The sequence below is a fragment of the Mycosarcoma maydis genome, chromosome 4, assembly GCF_000328475.2.
Source record: "Mycosarcoma maydis chromosome 4, whole genome shotgun sequence".
NCBI classification, from domain to species: domain Eukaryota; kingdom Fungi; phylum Basidiomycota; class Ustilaginomycetes; order Ustilaginales; genus Mycosarcoma; species Mycosarcoma maydis.
In genome coordinates this window covers 534,563-559,475 of record NC_026481.1, presented here as the reverse complement: position 1 = coordinate 559,475, position 24,913 = coordinate 534,563, and the positions used below count along the sequence as shown (strand labels likewise).

The 24,913-nt window shown below is 53.7% G+C and overlaps 9 protein-coding genes across 9 annotated transcripts; 6 read left to right on the top strand and 3 right to left on the bottom strand.

Moving 5' to 3' along the window:
- Window positions 1-2,527: 2,527 nt before the first annotated feature.
- On the bottom strand, window positions 2,528-6,217 carry UMAG_05241 (putative splicing factor 3b subunit 1; the record flags this gene model as incomplete). The annotated part of the gene is made up of 1 exon (XM_011389973.1): window positions 2,528-6,217. One exon carries the CDS (start codon window positions 6,215-6,217, stop codon window positions 2,528-2,530), a length of 3,690 nt encoding a protein of 1,229 aa, XP_011388275.1.
- A 642-nt stretch (window positions 6,218-6,859) lies between these two features.
- Window positions 6,860-8,557, top strand: UMAG_05240 (putative histone acetyltransferase; the record flags this gene model as incomplete). The annotated part of the gene is made up of 1 exon (XM_011389972.1): window positions 6,860-8,557. One exon carries the CDS (start codon window positions 6,860-6,862, stop codon window positions 8,555-8,557), a length of 1,698 nt encoding a protein of 565 aa, XP_011388274.1.
- Window positions 8,558-9,078: 521 nt separating this feature from the next.
- UMAG_05239 (uncharacterized protein) lies at window positions 9,079-10,281 on the top strand (the record flags this gene model as incomplete). Its single annotated transcript, XM_011389971.1, has 1 exon — window positions 9,079-10,281. The coding sequence occupies one exon, from the start codon at window positions 9,079-9,081 to the stop codon at window positions 10,279-10,281; it is 1,203 nt and encodes a 400-aa protein (XP_011388273.1).
- A 162-nt stretch (window positions 10,282-10,443) lies between these two features.
- Window positions 10,444-11,895, bottom strand: UMAG_05238 (uncharacterized protein; the record flags this gene model as incomplete). Its single annotated transcript, XM_011389970.1, has 1 exon — window positions 10,444-11,895. The coding sequence occupies one exon, from the start codon at window positions 11,893-11,895 to the stop codon at window positions 10,444-10,446; it is 1,452 nt and encodes a 483-aa protein (XP_011388272.1).
- A 937-nt stretch (window positions 11,896-12,832) lies between these two features.
- Window positions 12,833-14,779, top strand: UMAG_05237 (uncharacterized protein; the record flags this gene model as incomplete). Its single annotated transcript, XM_011389969.1, has 1 exon — window positions 12,833-14,779. The coding sequence occupies one exon, from the start codon at window positions 12,833-12,835 to the stop codon at window positions 14,777-14,779; it is 1,947 nt and encodes a 648-aa protein (XP_011388271.1).
- A 229-nt stretch (window positions 14,780-15,008) lies between these two features.
- Window positions 15,009-15,923, bottom strand: UMAG_11787 (putative 60S ribosome biogenesis protein; the record flags this gene model as incomplete). Its single annotated transcript, XM_011390103.1, has 2 exons — window positions 15,009-15,788; window positions 15,915-15,923. The coding sequence occupies 2 exons, from the start codon at window positions 15,921-15,923 to the stop codon at window positions 15,009-15,011; spliced, it is 789 nt and encodes a 262-aa protein (XP_011388405.1).
- A 553-nt stretch (window positions 15,924-16,476) lies between these two features.
- UMAG_11786 (transporter YIP1) lies at window positions 16,477-17,446 on the top strand (the record flags this gene model as incomplete). Its single annotated transcript, XM_011390102.1, has 2 exons — window positions 16,477-17,162; window positions 17,272-17,446. 2 exons carry the CDS (start codon window positions 16,477-16,479, stop codon window positions 17,444-17,446), a joined length of 861 nt encoding a protein of 286 aa, XP_011388404.1.
- A 445-nt stretch (window positions 17,447-17,891) lies between these two features.
- On the top strand, window positions 17,892-23,159 carry UMAG_11785 (uncharacterized protein; the record flags this gene model as incomplete). The annotated part of the gene is made up of 1 exon (XM_011390101.1): window positions 17,892-23,159. One exon carries the CDS (start codon window positions 17,892-17,894, stop codon window positions 23,157-23,159), a length of 5,268 nt encoding a protein of 1,755 aa, XP_011388403.1.
- Window positions 23,160-23,359: 200 nt separating this feature from the next.
- Window positions 23,360-24,895, top strand: UMAG_11784 (uncharacterized protein; the record flags this gene model as incomplete). Its single annotated transcript, XM_011390100.1, has 3 exons — window positions 23,360-23,449; window positions 23,526-24,117; window positions 24,201-24,895. 3 exons carry the CDS (start codon window positions 23,360-23,362, stop codon window positions 24,893-24,895), a joined length of 1,377 nt encoding a protein of 458 aa, XP_011388402.1.
- Between the last annotated feature and the right edge of the window lie 18 nt (window positions 24,896-24,913).

Sequence of the window (24,913 nt, the reverse complement as noted above, 5' to 3'; positions counted from 1 at the left end):
TTGGAACGCAAGGGTTGGCTACTCTACAGCCCGAACTATTCACCGAACATCTTTTGGAGCAACTCGGTAAAATTCATGGAAGACCAGTCTTGGGCCGACCGCACAGAATGGCGACCGATCGATATAAGTCCACCCCATGCGCCCACCCACGAGGAAAACGTGCCCAACTTTGGATACACTGAACTTAACAGATTCGATGAGACGGCCAACGCGCCTATCGAAGAATTTTTTGACATCGATGCCATTCATGACGATGCGGAAGGCATGTCGCCTCCTCCGCGAACGACTCAGGAGGCAGCGTCGGTGTCTTACGATAACGCAACCGCGTCCCGGGAGGCAACGCCGGTGTCCTCCATTGGCGCGACTGACGGCCCCGACTCTCGAGACGTATTGCAGCCGGCCGGACAATCGGTTGATATCCCGTTCAGAGACAACGAGGCAATTCTCAGCGAGAAGTACGCGGCTATTCAGAATTCGAAAGACGAATGGAGCCGCATGAGGGCAAAACCTTGTCGACTCGAAATGGGTCCTCAAGATCAAGACAGACGTAAACCGGGTACCGACTCGCTACAAGGGTTGAATAGTTGCAAGAGGATTCTCTCAACGCGAGGGGTCGATTTCGACGACACTTTTGCTCCAGTGGCGCCGCTCGAGGCGATCAGAGGCATTCTGGCCGTTGCTACTGTTTTCGATTGGGAGGTGGATGGCATCGACGTCCTACAAGCGTACCTGAACTCCATTACGTTTGAGGTAGACGATGTGAGCGAAGTCGTGATGGTGCGAATCGTACGTTCACCCTTGCCATTTTGCTGGCTGGTATTGACGGATGTTTTCTGCCACCTGAAACCGCTTTCGTTTCGCCAAAGGATAGTGACGTCAGAGCACCACTCACCACCGTTATCAGAGCGAAGTGTCTTCAGACGGTGGCCAGTCTGAATCCTGACGTATTTGATCCAATCTTTGAGAACTTGCAGTGGTTCGGGTTCTCGGCTAAGTGGCATGATATGTGTACAGCTAGTGGTGTCGTTGACAGCCACCAGTATCACAGAGTACTCGGTCTGGTCTGGAAAATGGGTAATGTGGACCAACTCTAGGCCTGCACCATACTTGCCTTTGTTGACTTGATCCTCCGCGAGTGCGCAGCTCATGGAGTCTGTCTTGGCCCAATGCAATGGAGATCACCAATTTACGAACATCGGAGTTCACCATGCGGATGGCTCTAACTTGGCAAAGAAGCTCGGATTTCATCATGCAGGTGTCACTAGTTTGGGGAAGAAGCTCGGGCTTGCTGAGTCTATCGATCTCAAGCAAAGTCTGTTTGAGGTGCGAATACAGCGAGTTGAGTGTCCAGCTGGGGCTATCCATGGGGCGAGTGATGACGAAGTTGATGCTGTTTATACCCGTGGTCTGACAAGCGCCATCGACAACGACAACTAGGCGATTGTCCAGTATGGCATCGTATTTATTGGTATCGTTTTTGTACTCGGCATTGAGGTGAGCGGCGGCTTCGGGCCAGGTTTTCATGATTCTGAGGAACCTGGGATTCCAGATGTACCAGTTCTTGATGTTGAGCTTGTCGAGATTCATGAATGCGTCTCAAATGTCCTGAAATTCTCGTGGAAGTCAGACTGCTCCGAGGGCAGCTTAAAGCGAGGTGTTTTCGTAGCAGCTAGAGCACTCATACTCTTAGTCTGTTGAGGAAACTGGCTGAGCGAGGGAACGGATAGCAATTACGACTATGTAAGTGAAGTTTGTTAAACAGTGACGGCAATGAAGATAAATGTCTGAGCCAGAACCTGACTGTATGCGTGTGAGGAGTAGTCGAAGCGAGAAGAGGTCGAGTTGATGTCGCGGTGGATCGGGCGCCGTGCGCTCCGACTTTTGGAGCCTCATTTTGACGCTGCCTGGGCTTGGGAAAGCCAGAGGCCGTCTGGAACCGCGCTCGAAGTGAGCAATGACGACACTGAGGCGAAGAGTCCCAATTGAAACATCATCACCAAAGACGCAAGCAAGGAGGATCTAGTAGTAGTTCCTCGAGACGTCCTCTGTCAAATGGACAGTCAAGAATGTGAGGGTGCAATTCTAGAGATTCAAGGCTCACAATCGTTCCCTGTTTCCTGCTACCTTTCGCACCTGCTGGTAATCAGCTCGCAAAGGCCTCTGAAATCGTGGGAGTCAAGCCTTGATCACTCTGAGTCACTGCAATCGCGATCAAACACCCTTTTGACCGTGGCTTTGCGTCGCATATCTAGGGTATTGAAAGCTTTCCTAATCTCATAAGTAAGTCATGTCCAGCTTTGAATGTCGAATCCTTTTGTTTGGCAGTCTGTGGCCAGTCCCACATTCAGCCAATCTTGGCTCCAGTCGTCTATTATTCCATCGAACACCGTATCGAAGAACAGGCGAACACGTCTGACGACAGGGTTACAGTGGTATTTCGTTGGCAATGAAAATTGTAGACACAAATCCACTGCAACCTCGGGATCAGCGAGCCTACAATCTTGCTGGCGAAGCAGCGAGATAGAGCTCACAACAAAGTATAGAGTTCGTGTCTTCGAAAATCGTTTCGCTCATCCGAGAACTCTGAAAAGTCGGGATAATATGCCACCATGGCGTCCTGAGAGCGGAGATAGGTCGAGTTGTACAAGCGAACATAGATCTCTCGCACCTTCCGCGCTGGATGAAAGAGTCCTTGCAGTGTGTGATTGAGGAGCACGCCAGGTCCTAGGGCTACTTCGAGACTCTCGATCGCCGCCATCACCGAGCCAAGCACGTGTGGGCTCGTCTCAAAAATATTGGGCCATATGAGGTTGAGCAGATGCTGCATGCTTTCTTCATGACCGAGTCCAAACGTACCGAGCGCCAGATGATGGACGATGCTGGCTGCTGTCTGTCGATGAACGTGATCACGATCCGTCAGTGCGTCATCGAGGCAGCTAATCACCGAGTATACGTAGTCCTTGCTCATTTCACCAATGTACTCGAACACCCAGCTGAGCGCCTTGAGGCACCCGTTACGAACGTTGAGTTCTGGAGTGCGGTATTCGTTGAGGATGGCGGGGATCGTGGTGAATGGACCGCATGTCTCGGCCACGATGGCGATTGCGACGGTCGAGCATACACGCGATTGTCGCTCCTGGACTCGCAGATTAGTCAAGAGCACTTGCAGAACATCTGAAGGCCCGATGGCCCGCGCAATATATCCAAAGCTGTTGACTGCCGCTCTACGGATGGCTTTCTTGTGTGCCTTGAGCAGGTCTAGCAGCTCAAAACAGATGCGCATCCACTCGCGTGGATTGACCGAGTCGGCACCTTTGTCTGCGATCCTGCCAATGAGGTTGATGCTGGCCTCCTGCACCTTTTCATGTCGGTTGCGTAAGATGGGAGTCATGCGAGGCAGCAAGTCCTTGATTGGCGGATTCATCTGCGCCATGCCAACTACGTTGGCAATAGCTGTCTCGGCACTGATGATTGACGCGAGGGCCTCGGGAAACTCTTCGCCAAGCTGCTCAAACAGGACGACACCGAGTTTTGCGAGGAGAGCTTCTTCGCCGCACTGTTTTATGACGAGCGCCAGCTTTGTAGTCAGGTCTGCCGCTTGCTGGCGCGTTTTAGCGTTCTTATTGTTGAGACGCCAAAGGATGGTCGAGACGATTTGCGTGAGATATGGCTTGACCCGCATGCCGAGTGCGTTGACGACGGTGCCTACGCCTTCAAGCATCACATGATCTTCGACGGTCTGTTCCTGGAAAGCGTAGATGAGGCCGTCGATGAGCTGAACCTCGAGACGTTCGTCAATATCGGCGGCGCCCAAATTGGAAACAACTTGTTGAATCGTCTCCATTACCATCTTGCGGAACGGCTCGCTCTCGTCCTTGAGCTCGTTAACGATGCGAGATACAACCTCGGCGACACCAACCTTGTTGGCTAGTTCAACAGTGGTCTCTACTACCTGCTTGTAGTTTCGGCGGTCGAGCGCCAATCTGCGCACCCAGAAATTCTTAAAGTACTCCGGAAGCATTTCATCGCGCAAGAATGCTCCGGTGACGCCGTCTGTAGCCGCGCACTGCTTGACCACCTTAAGAACGATCTTTTTCATCTCTTCGTCTGCACTCTGGAACTCTCGGATGAGGGTAGGCGTCACTTCCTTGACAAAGTAGAGCGTGCTATCCGAGTCCATAAGCGGGATGATGAAGCCGATGGCCTTGAGGAATGCGGCAAGACCCTTGCCACGGTGCTGTCGAATTCCAATCCAAAGCGGCTTGAGAACGTTTTCGAAGCTTTCGATGCCGTACGGTGCAGCTGCCTCGGCAAGCGCGGCCAATGAAAGAGCGGTCATTGTCTTAACCTTTTGTTGCTCGTCCTCAAGTCCCTTCTCGACGCAATCGACGAGGCTCTTGAGGTGCGGCAGGATGGCGCATCCCATCATGATGGCGATCTGCTGCACGATGCGAATGCCTGTGTGTCGAGCTTGCCAACTCTTCTTTGATCGACATACGGCTTTGAGGAAGGGCAGCAGAGCAGGAATACCAAGTGCGGATGCAACGACTGAGAAGGCTCGTGCTGTGGTGTTGCGCACGTACTCGTCGACATGATCGATGTCAGGACGCATGGTGCTGATCATGTGAGCCAGTCCGGCTGCCTTTGAGAGGTTGCTGATGATTTCGCGACCTTCGACTCTTGCATAGTAGTCTTCGTCGATAAGAAGCGGCTCGATGACGACAAGGATGCGTCCTACATATGGGCGCACCAGGTCGTCGAGTTTGTACAAAATACGATCGATGACTTTGACCAGCAAGTGACGCTCTTGATCCTCAAGAGTGCGCTCCATCAACAGCGGAAGGATCTTGTCAAAAAGAGGTCCGGGTCCAAAGTCGCGAGCACGATCGGTGATTTGACGAAGCGCTGTCTTTCGAGTTGCAGGCGTGCCGTTCTTGATCTTGAGCAATAAGCGCATGATCTTGCGCTCCTTTTGCTCGTCCAGGCTGAGCTTCGTCTCATCTTGTTCATTGAGGATCTTCTTGAAGAAGGCTTGATCCTCAGTCTTGAAGAAGGCCAGCTGACCGACGCCGGGAATGTCGGTGGGAAGCTCGGGAATCATCTCTTCAAGCACAGCACGAGTAGCACCCTCGTCCTGCATCATGAACCCACCGGTCTCCAGCGACGGAACCGTGATGAGATTGGCAGCTGGCGTGCGTGTAGGGGCGTAGTCGGGCGGTGGTTGAACCACCTTATAGCCCTCAGAGGGGAGGATGGAGTCTAGCTCCTCGTCAGACATGTATCGGTTGCGAGGATCGACAGCGATCGAGACTGCATGACTTATGCTGGACGACGACGACTGTACTTTACCGATGCCATTGCTCCCATCTTCCTCGATGGGCGCCTGATCCCAGCGAGATCGCTTAGCTATAGGGTTGGCTGCCTCTGGTGTTAAGATGCTGGCAGTGTCATTGGCCTCGACGGGAGCCTCGTCCCATCGTGATCGTCTTTTGCGCGGCGCTTGCTCGGAGGAAGACGCTTGTGAAGTTTGTCCTTTGGTCTCTGTGTCAGCTTCCGAAGTCTCTGCAGGAGCTGCAACATCCCATCTTCTTTTTCGTTTCTGTTTAGGTGTGCGGTCACCTTCCGGCTTGGCTGTCGAAGGAGAAGGCTTTACATCCCATTCATCCGTCTCCTGTGACCTTTCTGCTTCCTTTTCCTTCGCCTCCTTCTCCTTGATTTCGATCAGGCGCGTTACTTGCCTCGTCTCTCGTTCTAGTGCTGCCCTCCTCATGCGGTCCTTGTAACTCTCTTGATCATCGCCTCCGTTGGCTTGGTCATCTTCAGCAAAGGCATCTACCGCCTTTCCATCGCCAAGCTCTCGGTTGAATCTTCGGAGGTGATAGTCGCTCTGACGTGCAGCGATCTGCCTTGACTCAGCTCGGGCTTTCAGTGGATCGTGATCCTCGTCTACAAATTCGTGCAAGAGATGGTGTGGGGCTGAGTATACATCGAGTGGATTGGACCTTCTTCCACTGGATGTGTCATCGTCATTGTCAGATCCGCTATCGGTATTGCCCATGTCCATCGGTAGCTCCCGAACATAGTCGCTGCTGCGCTTGCCTGATCCGTAAATGTCCTGGTCGTAGATGCCGAGCTTGCCCACTGCAAGCGTGTTCTTGAGCGCACTGGCGCTGCGAGCCTCTTGCAGCCTACGGATTTCGTCCACCTCTTCCGTCATTCTGCCTCAATATCCTGATTAACGGAGAGCGTGCTGAGCAGTCGAAGGCTCTGCAGAGGAGAGATTACACCACGACGAGCACCTGCCTGTCGCGAAAGTTAGAGACGGCCGACGGCTGAAGAATGCTGTTGTCGAGCTCTACCGTGTTCTGCAGAGTGGTGTAGCAGATTCGAGTCGGAAAGAACGAGGTGGGCAAATTCAGGTAGACAAGGGAAAGCTGATCGATGGTAGCTGATGGTGTTGAGGCAAGTAGAACAGGCACGAGGGAAGGTGCATTTTCAAGCTCAGCTTTTGAACTGATCCGATTTCTTTCTTCCTGTGATCCCGATATTCCCGATCGTCACACTTGATTTCGAATTTTACGCGCGAGAGGCAAAAGAACCTGTGAATCGTGACTGAGCGTTCAGAGACGAAAAGGCGCAGCAAGCACCCGCCGCTACTTCCATCCATCCAGCAACGGCATCGCAACATCAACGCATCCATCGAGACGAACGCGCCGCACTGCAGCTCAGACCGTGCTCATATAGTCTGGCTGCCCCGTTGGTGGGCCGCAACCGGCTATCGACAAATTCACTCGCATTTCGCACGACTTGCAGCTTTAGTTCTACCACGCGCCGCACACGTTGAAAAGTGCGCGCCATCATGGCACCTCGAACACAGAAGTCGACAAGCGGCACGCCGGGCGGCTCAGGAACGCCTGGCCCGGACGAAGGCCCCCAAATCAGTCCCGGAGGTACGTACGGATTGGAAGACGTCGTTGTAGGATGCAAGGCATTCGTGCAGAAGCCCGACGTGGTCACAGGCGAGATGGAGGAGAGGAAGGCCGAGATTCTGTCGATTCGCGAAAAACCCAAGCCTCGCCTTACTAAGAAGCAGCAGGCGGAGCTGGCAGACAAGCCAGCGCCCACTCTGGAAGAAACGCTCGAGTACTATGTTCACTACTGCGAATTCAATAAGCGTCTCGACGAATGGGTCAGTGGTACACGTCTCATCACCTCACGCGAGCTCGAGTGGCCAAAGAAGGAAGTCACTAGTGATAAGACCAAGCGAAAGGTGATTCGTGCAGGCAGCGGTGCGACAACTCCCTCGACACCGCTCACACCCACTGGCAAGGGCTATCGCGGCGCTGGTGCGAGCAACCTGCTCAAGAAGGCCGCCGCACAGGCTGCCAAGAACGTTCAGGGGGAAAGTGGTCTCGAAACACCACAGAAGCGCAAAGCCGATTCTGGGGACACCTCCACAGCGCAAAGCATTCGCGCCGACTCTATTGATGCGGATGCGGATGGCGAAGACGATGAAAATGGCGCCGTGGTTGCCATGGAGATGCTTGGCGGCAATGACCAGCAGGAGAAGGACGATGTTGCTACCGAGAGCAATGGCGGCCTCACTGCATCGCTCAACGCCAATCAAGGTCAAGAGACGTTTAGCAAGAAGCAAGAGATCGAAAAATTGCGAACGTCGGGCTCAATGACGCAATCGGTCTCCGAAGTGGCAAGAGTCAAGAATCTCAACAAGATCCAGATGGGCAAATCCGAGGTAGAGACGTGGTACTTTAGTCCTTATCCGCTCGAATACGCCCACATTGATACCTTGTACATCTGCGAGATGTGTTTATCGTATTTTCCTTCGCCCTTTACTCTCAAACGTCATCGAAGCAAGTGTACGCTCTTGCATCCGCCGGGCAACGAGATCTACCGCCACGAAGACATTTCCTTCTTCGAGATCGACGGCCGACTTCAAAGGACGTGGTGTCGAAATTTGTGCTTGCTGAGCAAGTGCTTTCTCGACCACAAGACGCTCTACTACGACGTCGATCCTTTCCTGTACTACTGCATGGTCAAGCGCGATGACCTCGGTTGCCACCTGCTCGGCTACTTTTCCAAAGAGAAGGATTCGGCCGAAAACTACAACGTTGCCTGTATCTTGACATTGCCTCAGCACCAGCGAGCCGGCTACGGTAAGCTGCTCATTGAATTCTCGTACGAGCTCACTAAGATCGAAGGCAAGCTCGGCAGTCCCGAAAAACCGCTCTCCGATCTGGGTCTACTCAGCTACCGTGCCTACTGGGCCGAGATCATTGTCGAATTGTTGCTCAAGACCGAAGACGAGATCAGCATTGAGGAAATTGCCCAAAAGACGGCTTTCACCCACGCCGACATCCTACATACCTGCATGGCACTCAACATGCTTAAGCAGTACCAAGGCAAGCACATGATTGTCTTGAGTGACTTGATTATCTCAAAATATACGGCCAAGCGTCCTAGAAAACGCATCAATCCACAGAAGCTGCACTGGACCGCCAAGAATTGGCATCGCTCCCAGCTCAATTTCGGCTGGTAGATGTGTGTGTTCGGGTGGGTATGCGACTTCAGGTTGGTGCAAACAGACATTTCTAGTCTGAGGCTTTCCGTTCTGCTCTCCATCTTCTGCCAAGATCGCACAGAGCGGCTCCTTGTTCCGATGTCTGGTCCCCTGGTGTTGGCCTCGTTTTTATGTACTTTTAGTTATTGTAATACCACCGTCCTCGCTCACTTTGGTGCTGTCCGCACATCCGTTGAGATAATCACGAATAATGAGTGATGTCGTTCCTCTTGGCCCTGCACGACAAAAAAAACTGCCCTGAAGTGGAGGCGCAAGCCAGGATCCTGCCACGTGCAGCGGTACGTAACGTAATTGACAAGTTTCATTCGTGTTTCATATTTGTGACTTTGGTTTGTGATCTCGGCGGCGTCGCATGCTCCACTCCCAACTTATTCGAGGCTTGGTGCTATCTGCCAGAGGATAGCGGATCCTCCTGTCAGACTACGGCTTGACCTGCAGCAAGAGTGCACTTGGCTAGCTGTGCGCTTGGGGCGTTCAGTATGAGGATATCAATACCGTCTATCCCGGAACAGGCGGCTAGGAAGCTGGTTCAACATAGCGTTGACCATGCATCAAACCTTGTAGCCGAATTTGTGTCGGCCGCCAAAGGCAAGGCGCTGATCATGACGGGAGCAGGTATCTCTGTCGACTCTGGTATAGCACCGTATCGAGGGGAGAATGGCCATTATACGATTCATAAACATTATAGGCCGATCTTCTACCACGAGTTTGTCGACGCTTCCGACAAAGGACATCTGGCGCGGCAACGATACTTCTCAAGGTCGTTCCTTGGCTTCCCCACAGTGCGTGTTGCTCAAGCCAACAAAGGGCATTACAGTATTGCAGCAATACAGCGTTTAGGGTACGTTCCCGAATACATCACACAGAACGTCGACAATCTTCACCATGCAGCAACACCTTCAGCATCGCTTGCGGCAAGTACAATATTGGAATTGCACGGGACGCTCAAGCATGTAGTATGCGTATCGAGTCCAGAAGGCTACCGTAAAGACGAGCACAAAGGCCCAATCAATCCCGAGTTCTACGATGCGCTCACGTCAACTTGGTATCTGAGAGGACCAAGAGCCGTGACACTTCGCGAGGAAAACACACCATCCGGGTCAGCATACCCAGCAGGGTGCTCGTTTCGAGGATCGCGCGCAGTGTTCCAAGACGAATTGACGCGACTCAATCCAGCATGGGCTCAACTACAGCGCGAGATGGCCGAGACGGGCAAGTCTCCGAAAACCAATCCCGACGGCGACGTGGAACTGCACAACGTCGATTACAGCACGTTCAACTACCCAGCTTGCCCCAACTGCGGCGGAGTGTTGAAACCGGCGGTCATCTTCTTTGGAGAATCTGTGCCGGACAAGCTGCGAGATCATTCGTACGAGATGGTCGAGAACGCCAACGCTATGCTGTTGATCGGCACGAGTCTTGCCACTTACTCGGCGTTTCGGCTGGTCAAGCAAGCAGTGGAACAGAACAAGCCCGTCATGGTCCTGAATCGTGGGCCAACCAGAGCTGACGGCATCCTACCCGAATCGGCAAAGATCGAGTTAGGTTCGTCTGAAGTCTTGTCGAAAGTAGCACACTTGCTGTCAAACGGCCGCCAACACAAGGATGTTGTCTTGCAGAGTTTGCTCACTTCTGGAGTCACGATTCGGCCAAACGAAGCAAGCGGCGTGATCAGCAGTTGAAGGCGTCCAAAGTCGGTCATAGAGGATGAAACCACGCGAACACACGTGATGGCAGTGATAGCAAAGCTATGCGTACAATCAAGGCGTTTGAGATGATACATGTTCCCTGAAAGTGCCAAATTAACTATGAAATACGGTCGTGAGTCGCGAGTGCTTCTGAGATCAGCGTTTCAGAATTGTGAATTCTGCGACTAAAAAAGCTATGTAGCCACCGAGTAGGACGACGCCTTGCCACCGCTGGCCGTCGGTAAACGCAACGAGGACCAAAGCAAGCGACGCTGTCTCGAGTAGGGCCAGCTCCTGCCACTGAACGGTGCTGGCCGCAAATCGATGCGGATTCTGCAGTGTCGACCGAGATACATGGCCGCGGTCAAAGATGAGCGAAACGCCGAGACACAAAGTGAGCAAGAAGATGTTGCTGCCAGCAGCCCCAGCCATGAGAATACTGCTTGCGCTCCGGGCCACGTCGTCTTCGGCTTGGTCGTGCACGGAAGCACGACGGGCGAGACTAGGACTGCGAACAGGTAGCGGAGGTCTCGTCGGAGGCGGAGCCGCGCGGAGACCGACCATGATGCTGAGGAACTTTTCAGGAAGGGTGGTGGCGAACGACAAGACAGTAAGGCCGAGAACGGTATCTGAAAGGTGGACCAGCGATGCGATCTCGAGGATGGAATGCGATAGGAGGTAGCCGGCCAGTGAGAGGAGGAGGAAGGTTACGAGAAGTTTCTGCAAGCTGCGAAAGATGGCGCGTCGGCGCCGTTGGAACAACCGAGACGCCAAATTGGACGAGGTGGCAGTGCCCAGTAACAAGGGAGTGCGCTCGAGGGCGGCCGAGGTAGCGGTGCGGTTCTGGCCTCTGCGTCCAGCAGCCACACGAGTAGGTTGTGGAGCGATGTAGGAAGAAGCTGCACTATCGTTGGCATCGCTGTTTATGGTGGATGTCTCGCCTTCGGTTGTAGCATCGTCCGAACCAGTGCTGTAGCTTGATTCAGTGTCGGAAGTGCGTGGAGCGACTAGCATGCCACGACTGATGGCCCAAGAAAGACCAACAAGGTACAGAACAAAGATGAGGATAAGGCTGACGCCAACGACATTCTCAAAGAGACGTCTGCTGGCCGATTTGGCGTCATTGTCTGCGTGCTGAATCTGTACAGCTGCGATGAGCAGGAGCACAAGACTGGTAACGCCCGCCTGGATAATGGCAAATTTTTTGGAGCTATCGTCAAACTTGACTGCGGCGGGCGCAAAGAGGATTCCAAGCGAGAATGCGCCAAGAATGTTGGAGATGGCGGAGCCGATAATGTTTGCTATGGCGAGGTTGTATGCGCCGTGACCGATGGATGCGATAACGACCACGAGCTCTTCCCATTCTGCTCCGGCGGTGAGCACGGCGATGAGGGCTGGACCGATGCCGAGCTGAGCAGAGAGCTGCGATACGTGACGAACAAAGCCATCGGCGGCCTTTTCCAGCAAAACAAGCCCGGCGACAAACACACTCGTATGATAGACCAAATTGCTAGTACGTCGGTCAAACTGAGTCCGTTGCTGCTCTGTCGGCGTGGGAAGGGGCTGAGCATGATTCGCTGAGCTTCCTGGCCATCCGATGGCTACCATCGTGACGTTTCGGAGGGACGGGAGCGATCCGATGCCAAATCGTCCGTGGTCACACTCTTGACTGGTGGCGTGTTGGTGCATCGCAATCACGAATCACGAATCGTGAATGAGCATGCTTGAGTCACGAGTGCAACACGATTCGCGATTTCCAAATTCATGATTTCGTGATACTCACGACTGTAATATTCGTGATTCGTGATTAACGTGTGATGTTGATCTTTTGGTTTGCTGCACGCCTCTTGTGTAACTCACCCCTCATGACTGCAGCTGTAGTCAACGTTAGCTGCATCTCGGCTGTCGTGAATCATGAATCGGCGTGCATGATTCACGATTGCAAGTGGAGGCGGGATCGGGGTGAATTTGAGGTGAGATTTTCAGGATTCGTGATTTCGTGATTGATTTGTTGCCGACTTGTGACTCTCTGTGTGGTGTGACTGACGAACGTGGGGTTTCGATCTGTCAACCCAGTCAAAATCTTCCAGAAATTTCAAGCAGCGCTCGAAACTTTCCAATCCGATAATCCGATAATCCCTCGACATCTCGAACGCACCCGATCCACTGTCTTGGTCTGATCAACTGAATTCACGGGCCTGCCTGGCCTGGTTTACATTCCACCCTTGACTCAACGTTTTGTGCTTCCGCATCTACAGCAACAAGCTTTACCATCATCACCATCACCATCATCGCCATTCTCCTTGCACTCACTGCCATCATAATCAAACCCAAAAACACCAATCTACGTCAATCAACAACGACCATTCGGCTGGGCGAAAGCTTCATAGACACGCTCGGCGTTGGAGCAAAACCATTTCCGCTCCAATGACTGCACTCGTATGATGCTACGCCGTCCTCTTGTGGTTTTCATCCCACTTTTGCTGTAGTGAGACTTGATCCTGCTGTAGCGCGTCGAGACAGGGACGTTTCAGATCAACATACCATGGCCGAGCCTTTCTGGGCTGCTGCTGGGCCGTCAAGGCCTACACCCTCGAGCTTCGCCGCAATTCCCGTACCCACTAACACCAAAAAGAAAAGGGGCCGCTTCTCTGGAGACAACAGCCAGAATGCAGCTAGCTCGATCCCTTCCATCGTAAATCCGCCCTCACCCGAGCTTGTGCCGAGGCATTCCTCCAGCGCGAGCAGCTGGGGCATCGAAGACCTCTCCGACTCGGACGGAGACTACGATTGGCCCACACCTACTCTTTCGTCCACATCTGCGGCTGCTGCCAGCATGCTGCCCAACACGAATTCAAACTTAGATCGAGACGAGCTGGCCAGGTTTGCGAGGACATCTAAGCGCGTTCGGCTTGAAACGCCAGAAGATCAGCACACATATGGCCAGCTAGCTGGACTCCGCATTGACCCTAGTGCACAAGCAGCATCTGCGCCCAACGAGGCTTTCTTCGCAAGCTCCTGCAACTCGCGGTCCAACAGCGGTGTTGCTGGGGCCTTTGGACTCAGTACTTCCCTGGCCTCCACGCTCGGCACCAACGTCGATGGGTTTGCGCACGCACCGCGTGTACCGCCATCAAGTCCAACAAAGTCAGACGCAATCTCCTCTTCTTTTGGCAGCTTAGCTGACAGGACCTATCAGCAGGCAGTAGCACCAGTACCACCCACCTCGCCGAACGCCATTGAAAGATTCACCGCTCCACCAAGCTCGCCTTTGCATTCGTACCACTTCGATTCAACCGCAATGTCGACAGTGAGAGCTACCTCGGCCGATTTGGAGGACAGCGATATGCGACAGCGTCGAGGCGACCCATCGAGCTACGAGGTGGAGCCAGATCGTATCATCGTCACCAGCCTAGACGACACTTCGTCGTCCGAAGGCGATGCATCGAGCGAGACCGAAGGACAAAAGACGCCTGACGCCGACACGTCGACTGAGAGCAAGGACAGCTCCAACGATTTTGTCATCAACAACGAGCTCATGGCCAAGCTCGAAGCACACAGCAGGGCGGTGCTCACAGGCACGTCGGATAGAGACAACGCTGCGTCTGCTTCTCGGTCCGGTGGAGGATCAAATCCGACAAGCCGATCTCGACGCTCTGGAAGAAGGTCAGGAGGCACCGCAGTCTCGAGTCTGGGTTCCTTGCTTAACAGCCGGCGACGATCGGCACAATCGAGTCCCGGTTCATCGGGTTATGCTTCACCCATCAATGCTGAGGAGGTTCGAGGTGCGCTTATCTTGTGGAAAGATCCCGAAGAGGTGCTCAAAACTACTTCTACCTCTTCCTCTTCCTCGTCAACGCTCAAGCCGAGCGGTCTGGCCTCGGTACCCGAGAATGGTGCTACTGCCACAAGCTTCATGAACCAGTCACCTGTTGCGTTCCAGTCGGGTTCAAGCCTCTCGCAGCGTCTAGACACTGGCCCGAGTCCCTTAGGCGAAAACCAGTCCGCTTCGTTCTCGACCCCTGGCATGGCTTCGGTGCGGTCGTCTTGGCACGCTTCGGAAAGCCCACTGTATGCACAGCAGTCATCCTTATCAAGCTCCTACTTTCCCGAGGCGTCACCACTCGAGACTCGCTCGGCCAAGCATGCATCGCAACAGATTCCCGAGGCATTCGGGTCAGCGGCTGCACATGAAAGTACGAAACCGCGTCCACATCATGACACGACAGCATTTGTGCAGGCTCGGCATGCGCCAGGATCAACCACCAACGACGTAATCAACCATACACACGGGCATCCTTTCCAACAGCAGCTGGCGCCACACCATTATGGGCATCACTATAGCACGTATTCGCACGACTTCTCGGCAGCATTCCAGTCGCACGCTCAAGCAGCACAGCCATCGTCTCACCGTGTTCACACTGCCGGAGCACAGCCGATCGATCTATCTGGATGCTTCGGTCCTGCCGAAGAAATGGACCTGGACAACTAAAGAGGTAGGAGATGACACTCTCAACAGCCTGCTTTCGCGTGCCTCATTCCAATCGTTTGCCGCCGATTTCGTTACGTTTCAATGCAATCATCAAAGTCACTGGCCAAGACGCGGCTGAACAACAATGGTGACAATGAGATGCAATAAGAATCGAGTGCCAGAGACATAATGGGATAGATGCTAGTGTACATAGATACAGAACAAACGACAAGGAGCGACAGAGATTGAATCAGGACGAGAGAAGGAGGACCGCGTTGACGCAGCCGTCGTTCTCTGGATTGTTGGTCACCTGAGCGTATTTACCCCAGACGACTTTGCCAGTGGTAGTCGTCATTCCGAGCTCGGAAACATTGACTTCGATGATGGTACCCTTTGTCAATACGCCGAGTTGAGTGTAGAGGGGACTCTGCGGGTTTTTCTTGACACCGACGATGGGCAGGTTGAAGGAAGCTTTGAGCTCGGGATGTGTGACGTGCGCCTTGTTGTATCGCAAACCCATAGGTCGAATAAAACGCTCAAGCTTGGGTGGCTTTCGGGTGAAACTCTCACCGACAAAGGTAGGCTTGGTAACCATTCGCTTCCATCCCTTCTGCTTGCGCTTTCCTGTCTTGATGACCTTGAATGCCTCGTCCTCGGCGATACCACGCACCTGTGGCAAAGGCACCGAGTATCTTGCCGCCTTGTCCTTTCTCCTCTCCTTGACTGCAGATGAGAGCGCCTTTGCGTCCTTCTGACCTTCACGATCCAGCAAATACGTGGGAAGCGCCTGGTTGGGATCAGAAGAGGTGGATGCCTGCTTGACGTCTCGCTCCTCGTGTGCTTTCAGCGTCTTTTTCATCTGGATCTTTTCGTTGCGACGCTTCTTGTTGAGCATCTTGGCCTTGAGACCCGTCACCTTTTGCGCCACGGCCGAGGCTTTGTGTACCTCTCGGGCGGCGCGCTTCCTCTGACGCTCCTCATGATCGAGCCTGCGACCGTGTCGACGAATGTGCTCTTCAATGTAATCGTTCTGTTTGGTGAGAATTTGGTAACGGAAGGGTGAGATGGACATATCAGCAACTTGCATCCAACGCTTGGTTCAGAGCGGCGTCAACATTACAGCGTCCAAATAGCAGTAGGACACTCGGATACTAACCTGAGGCATGTTGACAGCACTACCGTTGAGATCAGAGGAGGGGTGGGTGAAGGTGAAGAGCCAAGGTGATCAGGATTCCTCAGGATGTGCTTGCTGTGCCACTCCACTGCCTCTCTCTCTCTCTCTCTCTTGTTAGCTACGCCAAATGCAGCGAGGAAGAAAAAGTCGAGCCGATTCGGTGTACGTTGTTAGAAATTTTCGAGTTGGCTGAACGTGCAGAATTTCTTGAAATTTCAGCGAGCTGAGCCGTGTGGGGCTAGAGCTTTCTCGTACGGAAGAGTACCTCCACGCATCCTTGTTCAGAAATCAGAAGAAAGCGAAACGCACAATTAACTTAATTCACACTCGTGATTGCTGTAAACTATTCACGATTCACGGTTATTCACGATTGATTCGTGATTCGTGATTTGGCGCAGCGACGCACAGAGCTGTGTTGGCAGCGACGACGCTTGGGTCACCACGACACAGACAGGAGCTAAAACCAACACCTTGTTCATCGGTTACTCTCATTCAGCAGCAGCATCTCCGGATACCGATACCGATATCGATATCGATTGCTAATATGTCGGCCATCTTTGATTCATCCTCACCTTATGGCTACGGTGCTCAGGCCTCGGGCTCAAAAGCTTCGCAGGCTACTTCATCTGGTCAAGCTGGCAACCCGCTGGATTTCTACAGCAATCCTTCCTCTAACCATCCATTCTCTTCGTACTACTCGTCCGGCACTGGGCACGATGGCTTCGCTACAGGGAGCAATGCGCGTCCATCTCTAGAAGGCAACATGTCATCGTCGGCGGGCTATGCGCCAGGATCAGCCGCACACGCCATGATGAGCTCGCAGATGGGCTTCTGGTCTGCATTCGGCACGGGTGGATTCCCCGACGAGCCTCCGCTCATGGAGGAGCTTGGCATCAACATTGGCCATATTGTGGACAAGACCTTAACCGTGCTCAACCCTCTGCATAGCTACTCGGCATCGCATGCCAAGGACGCGCACATGATGGACGATGCCGATCTCGCCGGGCCCCTCTTGTTTTGCTTCCTGTTCGGCATGACGCTCCTCTTGGCAGGCAAGAGTCAGTTTGGCTATGTCTATGGTGTCGCTCTTTTCGGCGCTATTAGCATCTACACGCTGCTCAACCTTATGAGTGAAGGAGGCATCGATGCGTATCGAGTCGCTTCGGTCCTTGGCTACTGTCTCCTACCGCTTTGCATTCTCAGCACCGCCAGCATCGTCGTCCGCTTAGAGTAGGTATCCTCCCCCCCCCCCTGCGATTTTATCTGCCGGCTATGATCTTCTTGCTGATTCTCTGTTCTTCGCTCATTTCTCATTTCGCTTGCCGTTCTGATCGCACAGTTCCTTCATAGGCTACATCGTCTCGCCTCTCTTCATCCTCTGGTGTTCCACTTCGGCGTCGGGCATCTTTGTCTCGATCTTGCGGCTATCAGAGCAGCGCCTGCTTGTGGCCTATCCGGTAGGACTCTTCTATGCGTGTTTTGCTCTGTTGAGCGTCTTCGATGTTGGTCAGTGAGGTCAGCACCATAGCGAATTCAGCCCCACGTTCCTGCCTGTCGCAAAATCTGCACCGCATGGCCATGCATTGTCCACACGTTTCCAGCATTGTCAGCGCCTCGACAGCGAGGCCGCAGCCCTAGCCATTGACCCGATCGAGACTGGATTGAGCATTCACTGATTGACACACATGACGAGCTGTTACTCACAACCGTGACTGTACAGTGCAGGCCATAAGAGGATTTTCCAAAAAACCGAAATCTGTGAATAGTCCGTGAGTGAGTGAATCACGACGAATTCGTGATTCGTGATTAAATTCTGCAGCGAGAAGAACTCAAGAAAAAGCAAAAAAAAAGGGCTGAGAGGGTCTCATTACCTTTCCTGGCCTCCTCGTCCTCCATCTTCATCTTCATCCTGTGTCGCCTTCAAACTCAGAATTTCGTGGCTCTTGCCGACCACTCACGATGGTCAAGGCAAAGACGGATCCAGGCGCACCCGAAGCGGTGCTCCAGCTGCTGACCCACGTAGAGAGTATCCAGCTGGTTGCGCAGGAGAGCGCTGCTTCGGGCAGCAACGAGGTCACTCGGCTTTACCTCGAAAAGCCCCTCTCGTTGCTCCAACAATGTCTCGACCTCACCTTGGAATCTCCTGACGAGCTTTCTCCTTCGTTCAAATATGGTCTCGATGCGCTTCGTCTCTGGGCATCACATCTGGTCAGCCTTCTTTCCCACCCATCTGCGCTTAGTCTCCAGGTCAGCACAAAGCAGCAACTCTTGCCCGCAGAGCATCAGCTCAGCCTTGCCGATGTGATCTGGTCCGCCTGTCATTCCGAACGCACACAAGTGTCATCCCGTTCCAAAGCCGTTTTTGAGGCTGTGATTGCCTTGCTCGATTCTATATACCAATCATCTTCGCCTAGCTCCGATGACAAAAAATCCGCAAAGTCGCCCTTGGCGTATCCTTGCGAGAGCGTCTTCCTCACTACTTTGGTTGAGCGCTCCCTGTCACAGTTGCAACGCAAGCAGTCGCCCATCGTTCTCGAGATCATCATGGCCAAATACGGCTCAGAGCCCTTCCTAACCGCAACTCCTGGAGGCGCCCCTCTAGCCGATTCTGACATCTACGATCGCATGATTCGCGGCCTCGGGACTGTTGATGGCGGCGCAAATAGGAGGTCCAGATTGGCGCTCAGCTTTCTCGCGGCCAGGGCACAGGATTTGCGCTGCCATCTCGCTTCCTCAGCCAAGGACAATCTCGCAGACGCTTCGAAAGGACAAGCTTGGCAGTCATGGATTGGCATTTGGGCTCAGCCTTTGAATCTGGCCTTGCAGCACGGAGGAGAACGATTGAGATCCGGACTAGCATCATATCATCTCGCTGCACTTTTCGATCTGGACCAGCGCATCTTTCCAACGCTTCTCGACAGCCTCCTCTCCAGTTCTGTGCCGCAAGACGAGATCAAAATCGAGAGCGTCTTCCTGGTGCTTCGTATCGCAAAGGTGCAGGGGCTTTGCCGCATCGACATTGCTTCCGACTTTGCTACAGAAGAGCGGATCGATGGTCAGCCTTCTCAAGTGATCGTTCCTGCGTCGTTGCTCAAGGATTGCATCCTGGCAGCTGCAAGTGAGCTCCAAATCGCTGCACTCTCGTTGGTCATCGAGTCCAAAACACCAGCTGCGCCGCTCACCTCTGCCGAGTTCGACATCCTCCGCACCTTCTTCCCCTACAGCTTGACCATTACCAATCCAGCAGCGAGAGGCGAGCTGCGCGGCTTCTTTGTCAAGCTGCTCACACGACTGCGCGCAAGCACCTATGCTCTCGCTCGAGACCTGACCAAGATTACTCGAATCGCCGAGGCAGAAAGATATCCTGAGGAAAGCGAAAAGCTAGCTGCGATGCAGTCGTCCCTGGACGCAAGCCAAGACTTTTTGGAATGGATGGTTCAGCTCGTCCGCGCGACGCTTCATGCAGGCGCATCGTACCAAGCCAGCATCACCTCACTCACCTTTCTGGATCTCATCTTGGAGAGTGGTGTAGACCCAACATTTTCCAACAATGCGCTGGCAAAGCAGCTTGATGCGGCTCTTAGCAAGAATGCGGGCATGTCGCTCAACAAATCAAAGCAAGTGTTTTCGCAAAAGTTTCCGTTCAGCATCGATCTGATCACACCCTCGCTCGTCAGGCTGCTCCTGTCTTGCTCGGAGATTTCGTACGACGATATTCAAGCACGAGCGTTGAGCATGCTGTCACGCTTCCCGGCTCCATTGGCAGGTCTCGAGACGGTCGAGGCAGCAGCCACACGCATCCTTGGCCGTGCTGCTGAGCTGCTGACCAGCACGAGGGACTTTGAGTCGGCGGCTGCATCCAAGTTGATTCAGCTGTATCGACAAATCTACATGCAACAGCTCGGACATCGACCCGCCTCCTTGTTGTCATTTGTCGGTTCAGCTCAAGATAGCCCGTCGCGGGTTTGCGCCAATGCCACCCTCTCGCTGATCTTTGACCTCTTCGACTTTCTCGACCACCAGATTCGAGTCGCAGAGCAAGCAAAGATTCTCGAAGCGGCCACTTCTCATCCTCTGCATGGAACCCTTGTCACTTTGCAGGAGCTTTTTGCGACCATCTCTGTGCACTCGCTGGACCAGTCGGATCTTCAGTCGTTCCGAGACGCAGTGTACAGGGCACATGAACTCATCGACCGAGTGTGGCAGGTCACCAAGGCAGTGCTTTGCAACTCGGCACCCGAAGGCAGCACCGAGGCGAACGATGCAAAAGACGCCAATGTTGGTCTCGACCAGCCCGCCTCTCATGAGACTGCTCTCGCGATGCAGGCAGCTGATGGCGATGCAAAAGCAGCTTTCATGCATCCGCAAGAGGAGTCGAATGCAGGACCGATGCACCAAGTCATCCTGTCATACTCGTGGAGAGGCATGAAAGAGGCAAGCGCTCTACTAGGCGTCCTTGTTGCCATTGTTCTCGCATTGCCTCCTTCTGTGCGTGGCAAAAAGGGGCCCGAAGCCGCTTCTCCAAACCACGCAACTGATATCTGGCGAGAGATTTACAGCATTCAAGCCATCGAGGCAGTAGGTCAACGCTTCAACATGTGGCTTACTCAGGTTCGCCATCGAGGCGCTTTCAGCACCATTTACCCTGCCTATTGCAATGCTGCCTCGGCCATCGTTCGAAGCAATGCCTCCGATATTGCCGGCTTGCCACAGCAGTGGATTTCCGCCTTTCTGGATACAGTGGCGCAGTCTGGCTCGCAGCTCAGCATCACACGCCGCAGTGCTGGTATTGGATATGCCGTGCTTGCCCTCGTTAGCGCTCAGCCAAACAAGTCGGATGCTTCAGTTCTCCGGTCGACGGTCAGCCGCCTTATGCAGATCGCATCGCAAGATTCGTCCCAGCTGGATGTGATGCCGGTCGCATCGATTCATGCGCTAAACATCTTGAGAGTCCTCGTCATGGATGGGGGACTGACGGACCACATGTCTCCTTATCTTGGCTCACTTCTTGAACTGACCATCAGTAGGTTCCGCTCGCGATTCTGGGGCTTGCGCAACGTCAGCATGATGCTCTTTTCGTCGTTGAGCATCAAGATTTTCGGAAGCAGGAACACCAACAAAGACACCAAGGACGCGCGTATGCCCGTGGACGAATTTTTTGCCGCCTATCCCAACCTCGACGCTTTTCTCCGACGCGTCCTCAGCGACACTAGCACGGAGGATGTAGATGGCGATGACGGCTCAGAATCCAGCCTCTTCGCTGTGGTCATGCTCTTCAGCAGGATGCAGGCACCCGAGAACGAGCCGGTAAGGCAAGACGAAGCAAGGAGAATGCAAGTTTATCGTACGTCGTTGTCCAAGTGCCTGACCAATAAGGTCTGGAAGGTGCGAGAGGTAGCAGCAAAGGCGTACGCTGCTTTCGTGCCTCTGATATCCGCGGCACATCACGCAAGCGTTATCCTCGAAACTATCGGACTTCATTCGCAAAACGAGGTGCATGGAAAGCTCTTGTTGCTTCAGAGGCTGTTGAAAAGCGTTGAAGATGCAGTAGCGCCCACGGCCGCCCTAGCGAATGATGTGGCGCTCCTTACCGAAACCATGACCGTGAATGCAAGCAAGTTGCTCGAAAGGAACCGGTGTGCCATCACGCAGGCGGCATTCCTGGAAGTGGTCCAAGACCTGGTCGGGATTCGCGAGGCTGCTTTCCTCGACGCTGCCCAGCACCTCTTACGAGAAGTGATGATCTGGACATCGATGCTGCTTGCGGATGCAGAGAGACCCGACGTCTTGGCCAAAATGACTTGTTCGCCCGGAGGGCCCGCCTTGCTCGGCGTCTGCACCCGGCTGCAATTGCAGCTAGCAGCGAAAGGTTCGAGCTCCGACTCTTTCCTGGAGGTTTGCGGCAAGCACATGGCTTTTGCGTCACCAGATGTGCGGATCGCTTGTCTCGAGGCACTCAATGGAGACGACGGCTTTAGCGCTCTCCAACAATCATCGCTCCGACAGCCTGAGCTCGTACCTTGCTTCGTTCGCAAGCTTCATGCTACAACACAAGATGAGGAGGAAGGCATTTGGCATCGTGTCCATTCAGCCACAGTTCTGCACCAAATCGCCGTTCAATCAGATAACCAAGGTGCTTCTTGGCTCAAGAGCGTCTTCACTCAAGATACACTCATTTCAGAAACCACCTCGGTCGCCCACAGTGTACGCAGCACCGTCTGCGTGCCCTTACGGGAAGCGCTTCTCCCTTACCTCTCTGACCTGTGCAAGTTGTTGACGGTTCGGGAAACTCACGGTAAAGGCGTACAAGACATTTTGCAGCAATGGTCTTGGGCCGTGACCAGGTGCGCAGATGACTACGCATCGGTGCAATCGCGAGAAGCGGCCGTCGAGGCGTTGAGTGTGCTAAGGTCCATTCTCTTCCCCGCGAAGTCTGCAAAGTCGTCGCGGTTGCACGACGCAACTGAATCTGCGCTGTTCAAAGCTCGAATTGCGGCTATCGACCTGCTCACCGACGACGATGAGGAGGTTCGCGCTGAGGCTGCCGCCATGATTGGCGAGACGGTCTCGGCGCCATCGGAATACTCGAGCGGTGCTACAGTGACACGATGCGAAGCGATGCAGCAACTGGCACGACGTGGGGGAGCTAGTCCGGACGTATCTACCGACCGAGCGTGGAGCTGGATGGCTGCTTTCCATGCCTCAAGGCAAGTGGCCGATCCTGCCAATGCCTGGGACAAGTACGTTCGAGACCAGTTGTTCTGCTCGACAGTTGCGATGGACCAGTCGTTCGATCAAGCCCTGTCGACCAATACGATGTTGTTCGCCGAGGAAAAGCCGAATCAGTTCCGTGATCCCGAGGCCAGCCTTCGACGTGCCGCCAGATTTATCAATCTCGGCTCACTTAATTCGTCAGAGCGTGCAGAGATTCAGAAACAAACGGGCAAGAGCCTTGTTCGCCTTGACAATGCGCTCTCGAGCGGAACGAAATTTGACCGAGTGGCCACACACATGCTCGCCATGCGCTTGTTGCTTACACGAAAGATGCTTGGCCAAGCCAACGAAACTGCTTCTGGGGCCGATCGAGCGGCAGAATCGATTGCCACAAGCCTGGGAATTGACCTCTCCTCGTTGGGATTACACGTGCCGACGGACTCGAAGGCGGAAACGATGGAGACGATTGAAAACTCGAATGCGAGCACTCAGCCTCGCTACAAGATTGCGTGAGCATTGATCCATGCCCTTCCCTTGTGCAGTTCCGCACTGAACTGTCGCGGACATGTCACTAGAAAATGGAAATGGGCAATTAGAACTGACAAGCTCGCAACCTCTTGAAAATTTGCTCGTGTCTGGACTCTGGCTCTGAAACGTGCGATTCTTTTCTGGCTTTATGATGGTATCTCTCTTGCTTGAACTGCCTGCTCAGGATGGTCTCAGACTTCTTCTATCCAAACGTCGGCGGCGTGGAAGGACACATCTACTTTGTTGGGGGTCGACTATTGTCTCTAGGCCACAAGGTGGGTTTGTCCTTGACATGTGCACCTGAATAGTTTCCCGGTTATTGACGTTGAGCTCTCTTTGCTCTTTGGACAGGTCATCGTGATCACGCATGCCTACGTGCCGGATCGCGTCGGCGTACGCTATCTGTCCAACGGGCTCAAAGTATATCACGTTCCGTACCAGGTGATCGCTCGTCAAGACACGCTTCCCAACTTTTTCGCGCTCTTCCCTGCTCTACGATCGATTCTCATCCGCGAGCAAATTCAGATTGTCCACGGACATCAAGCGCTGTCGTCCATGGCTCACGAAGGCATCCTTCACGCGCGTACGTTGGGATTGCGCGCGGTGTTTACCGATCACAGTCTGTTTGGCTTTGCGGACACGGCTTCGATTTTGACCAACAAGCTGCTTCGATTTGCGCTGAGCGATGTCGACGCTGTGATTTGCGTCTCACATACTGGCAAGGAGAATACGACCCTGCGTGCTAATCTGGATCCTAGCAAGGTCTCAGTGATTCCCAACGCGGTAGTCGCTGAGCAGTTTTTGCCTGATCCTTCGCGCACACAGACAGACAAGCTGACTGTGGTCGTTTTGAGCCGACTAATGTATCGTAAGGGGATCGATCTGTTGATTGCAGCGATTCCAAGGCTTTGTACAGCTCACTCAGATCTTCACTTTCTCATTGGTAAGTCGAGCCGCTAGCTATGAGGTTTAGGCACCAGAAAAAGTTGAGCTAACCCATGTTTACTCGTCCATGTGTCACTCCAGGCGGTGATGGACCGAAAAGAGTGGAACTAGAGCAGATGCGGGAGCGATTCCTGCTGCAAGATCGCGTCGAGCTTTGCGGAGCTGTACGTCAAGGCGACGTGAGAGACCATTTGACACGCGGGGCGATCTTTCTCAACACATCGTTGACCGAGGCATTCGGCACTGGCATCATCGAAGCCGCATGTGCAGGCCTTTTCATCGTTTCGACGCGGGTGGGCGGCATTCCGGAAGTGCTACCACCGTCGATGGTGCGGCTTGCCAAACCGGAGGAGGACGACATTGTGCGAGCGATGGACGATGCCATTGCATACGTTCGAGCGGGAAAGCACGATCCTTTGGCATACCACCAAGCGGTCAAGCACATGTATTCCTGGTCAGACGTCGCCAAACGCGTCGACAGCGTATACCACCAAGCGATGCAGAACGAATTGCCACGCCCTTCTGAACGCTTGGCTAGATACAGTGCAGGAGGCGTCATTGCAGGCAAGATCTTTGTCATTATCGTGGTCGTAGACATGCTCTTTCTGAAATTGCTCGAGTTGTGGCTGCCCGATAGCTGCATTGATCGCTGTCCTGCCTTCCGTCCGAGCCACCTCCAGGCGTCAAAAACCAAGCCACCTGACCAAGTTCAAGATCCGTCGACCGTCGAGTTGCCAGAAGACGAGGCACAAGCCATGGCAGATGTACTCTCCTAGCGCCAGTCGTGAGTGCAG